The sequence below is a fragment of the Amaranthus tricolor genome, chromosome 2 (genome assembly GCF_026212465.1).
Source record: "Amaranthus tricolor cultivar Red isolate AtriRed21 chromosome 2, ASM2621246v1, whole genome shotgun sequence".
NCBI lineage: Eukaryota > Viridiplantae > Streptophyta > Magnoliopsida > Caryophyllales > Amaranthaceae > Amaranthus > Amaranthus tricolor.
The window spans coordinates 13017689-13021992 of NC_080048.1; the positions used below are offsets into that span (position 1 = coordinate 13017689).

Consider the following 4304-nt stretch of genomic DNA (forward strand, 5'->3'; position numbering starts at 1 on the left):
TATAGAATTTAGGGAGCAGAGAGTGACTCTAGAAGGACCAAGAGGGGAAAAGGTTAGATATCGAAAATTTCAAAAAGGACCCCAAATGAATTTGGTGTCGACTTTAGAATTGCAAAGACTCATGACTATCATGAGGCAGGGACACCCTGTGTACTTATGTCATATCAGCCAAGTGGGGAAGAAGGAGGCCGATCCTAAGAATATTGCGGTTGTGAATGAATTTATAGATGTTTTCCCTGATGAAATTCCCGATATGCCACCTCAATGGGAAATTAATTTCACAATAGACTTGGTGCCTGGGACTGCACCGATATCTAAGGCCCCTTATTGTATGGCTCCGAAGGAGATGGAAGAATTAAAGTCTCAGCTGGAAGAATTGATGGATAAGGGTTATGTCCGACCTAGTGTTTCACCTTGGGGTGTTCCAGTTCTTTTTATAAGGAAGAAAGATGGCAGTCTGAGATTATGTATTGATTATAGGGAACTAAATAAGGTGACCATTAAGAACAAGTACCCGTTACCCCGCATTGACGATTTATTTGATCAATTGTGAGAAGCTAGGATCTTTTCAAAAATTGATTTAAGACCGGGTTATCACCAGCTAAGAATAGCTGAAGGGGATATATATAAAACAACTTTTAGAACACGTTATGGGCATTATGAGTTCACTGTGATGCCTTTTGGATTAACAAATGCTCCAGCTGCATTCATATGTTTGATGAATCAAGTATTTAGTGTGTTTTTGGATAAGTTTGTGGTAGTCTTTATTGATGACATATTGGTCTATTCGAAAGACCGGGATAATCATGAGAAACATCTACGTTTAGTCTTGCAAACCCTGCGAGAAAACAAGTTGTACGCGAAATTGTCGAAGTGTGACTTTTGGTTGGAAAAGGTCTCATTTTGGGACATTTTGTTTCTAAGGAGGGCGTCTCGGTTGATCCGGAAAAAATAGAGGCAGTTCGAAGTTGGTCGTCACCGATGAATGTCACTGAAGTACGAAGTTTCTTGGGCTTGGCTGGGTATTACCGTCGTTTTGTCAAGGATTTCTCGCGTATTGCCCGGCCTATGACTTCGTTGATGAAGAAAGAGAAGAAGTTCGAGTGGACTGACGAGTGTGAACAGGCCTTCGTGACTTTGAAGGAAAGGTTAACTACGTTCCCTGTTCTTGCTCTACCTGACCCAAAGTTAGATTATACTGTTTACAATGACGCATCGAAGAAAGGATTGGGTTGTGTACTGATGCAGGACCGTAAGGTGATTGCTTACGCATCACGACAATTGTAAGTACATGAAGTTAATTATCCTACCCATGATCTGGAGTTAGCTGCTATAGTGTTTGCTCTCAAAATATGGCGGCATTACTTGTATTGCGTCAAATGTAGGATCTACACTGATCATCAGAGTCTAAAGTATCTCTACACTCAGCCCGCTTTAAACATTCGACAACGTCGGTGGCTAGAGTTGATGACATATTATGATTTGGAGTTCATATACATGAGGGATGAGCAAATTTAGTAGCCGATGCGTTGAGTAAGAAGTCCAATCACTCGTTGTCCGCCTTGGATGGAGTTGAAGAGTTGCATCGGGATTTTGCGAGGTTGAACTTGGAAGTGGCGCGTAAGGGTGAATTACAGGGATGTCTGAATGCTTTGTCTATTCAACTTTCGTTCTTTGAAGAAATTTAGAATTACCAGGATAAAGACCCGAAACTATTGAAGTTGAAGGAGCAAGCTCGAGAAGGAAAAGCGGAGGGATTCTTTGTTCATGAAGATGGGAGCTTGAGGTTCAATGGTCGCTGGTGTTTGCCGACAGGGGAAGAATCTTTGAAGGAACGTATCTTGGATGAGGCCCATTGTACGAAATTTTTCAGTCCATCTGGGCGGTGACAAAATGTATCAAGTCCTTAAGCTAATGTTTTGGTGGTCTGGGATGAAGAAGGATATTGCAGATTATGTCTCGCGCTGTTTGACTTGTCAAAAGGTTAAAAGTGAGCATAAAAGACCAGGAGGTTTACTGCAACCTTTGGAGATACCGGTATGGAAGTGGGATGATATCTCTATGGATTTTGTTGTGGGTTTACCCCGGACGAACGCGAGAAATGATGCGTTATGGGTCGTAGTGGATCGTTTGACTAAATCAGCACGTTTCATCCCTATGAACTGTCGTTCGGAGATGGAACAATTAGCTCGAGCTTACATTAAGTATGTCGTGCGATTCCATGGTGTGCCTCGTACTATTGTGTCCGATAGAGATACACGGTATTTGTCACAATTCTGGCAAACCTTGCAACAGGCAATGGGTACTACGCTGCTTTATAGTACGTCATACAGAGCAGACAGATCAGATATTAGAGGATATGTTGCGCGCTATTGCCATGGAATGGCAAGGGTCGTGGGATGAACATTTGGATCTAGTCGAATTTTAGTATAACAATAGTTATCAGGCATCTATACAGATGGCTCCATTCGAGGCTTTGTATGGACGTTGTTGTCGTAGTCCGGTTTATTGGGATGATTTCACCGAAGCTGTGACCTTGGGACCTGATTTGTTGTTCCAGATGACGGAAAAAGTGAAGTTGATAAGGGATCGCTTGAAAGCGGCGCAAGATCGTCAAAAGTCTGACGCTGATTTGAAGCGACGACCAGAAGAGTTCACCGTGGGTGAACAAGTATTACTTCGCGTGTCACCCATGCGCAGAGTAGTACGTTTTGGTGCTCGTGGGAAGTTGAGCCCTCGATTCATAGGGCCATATGAAATATTGGAACGTGTGGGTAGAGTGGCGTACGGTTAGCCCTTCCAAATTCCTTGGAAAAGGTACATGATGTATTTCATGTGTCTCAGTTAAGGCGGTATCATGCCACCGCCACTCATGTCTTAGATGCTGAACCTTTAGAGTTGGATGCATCCTTGTCTTACTCCGAGAAACCGGTTAGAATCTTGGACACAAAGGTCCGTAGTACACGACGGAAAGATATATTTATGGTAAAGGTCTTGTGGTCAAATCACGAGCGTGAAGCGGCTACATGGGAAATGGAAGACGCTATGCGAGAAAATTAACCTCACCTTTTTCAGGTTAGTAGCGTCACGGGGACGTAACTTCTTAAGGGGGGTAGAGGGCGATAGGAATTTCGCGGGAGTAATGTTAAATCTTTGGTTGGTAGTTTTGTTTTGTAAGTGTTTTGTTATGATAACATGTGTGTGTTCTGCGGTTTCCGTTGCAATGCAAGTTACGAGGACGTAACTTCTTTTAAGGGGGGTAGTCTGTAACACCCCGTAATTTATTAGGTTTAGAAATAAGTAAAATATAATAAAATAAAGTATAACAAAATAAAATTAATAAGTAATATAAGCTATACTATTTTATATAGTTAATTATAAGAAAGAAAGTAAGTTTAATTTTAACGGTCACAAGTTTTATCGCGTACGATGTTATCGCGTAACGTTTCTTGGCGGTTTTAACAAAAGTATAATAATTACTTGATTAATTTAAAAAAAATTATAATGGAAGGGAGGTAGAGGAACTGCCGGTTTTGGAGGGTATGGGAGGAGTCTTGTAACTGCTCTCATAATGGTGTAATTAGGATTAATTAGGTTGGTCCTTAATTTACCTATTAATCCTAAATATCATTTGTATTCCTCACATTTCAAAACCTCAAGTGAACAAAGAAAAAAAAAATCAGAAAAATTCTTTCTCTTCCTTGTGCCTTGCTTTCGGCATTCACAAAAAAAAAAATTGTTCTCTTGTTTTTGTCATTCAACCTTTTGATCAAAGGGGTAAGTTTAATAGAATTGCTAATTGTAGATTTTATATACAAGGTTTTCTAAGATGAATTATATTTTATGTATGATGATATCCTATGACTTTGAGGAGCATTGAGTATATTTTTATGTAATTTTCTTTAACAATCCTTTAATAAATCTTAATGTTGTTAAAAGGATTAAGTTATGTTCTTGATTTATATTCTTTAACAAAGTTTAAATTTGTTATAAGAATTGAGTTTTGTTGATATTCAAATAAATTTCTTTTATGGTTTAAATTTCTCTAACTAAATTTCAATCTGTTAGTAGAAATTAAGTTGGTATGGATTAAGTTATGTAGTCATCCAAGGGTTTAATAATCCTTTAGCAAAATTTGATTTGTTAGAAGGATTGTGTTATATTTATATACATATATATATATGTGTCTTGATTATTTTTTTTTTAAAAGGGTGATTTGGTTTTATAATTCTCTACAAAATTTAATTTGTTAAGAGAATTAAGTATTTAATTTAGTTATCATAATTTATGAAATTTCAAGTCTC

The 4304-nt window shown here is 38.7% G+C and overlaps 1 protein-coding gene across 1 annotated transcript; it reads left to right on the top strand.

The window, feature by feature from the left end:
- The first annotated feature begins 1893 nt into the window (after positions 1-1893).
- Positions 1894-3060, top strand: LOC130805541 (uncharacterized). The gene is made up of 4 exons (XM_057670316.1): positions 1894-2108; positions 2296-2385; positions 2500-2770; positions 2845-3060. Exons 1-4 carry the CDS (start codon positions 1894-1896, stop codon positions 3058-3060), a joined length of 792 nt encoding a protein of 263 aa, XP_057526299.1.
- Positions 3061-4304: the final 1244 nt, after the last annotated feature.

What these genes read in the sequence shown, in the direction of transcription:
- LOC130805541 (XM_057670316.1), top strand. Translation starts at nt 1,894, where the DNA reads ATGTATCAAGTCCTTAAGCTAATGTTTTGGTGGTCTGGGATGAAGAAG. An exon ending in ACGAACGCGAGAAATGATGC is followed by an intron (nt 2,109 to 2,295) that starts GTTATGGGTCGT and finishes ACCTTGCAACAG; the next exon opens with GCAATGGGTACTACGCTGCT. An exon ending in CGCGCTATTGCCATGGAATG is followed by an intron (nt 2,386 to 2,499) that starts GCAAGGGTCGTG and finishes TTGTTGTCGTAG; the next exon opens with TCCGGTTTATTGGGATGATT.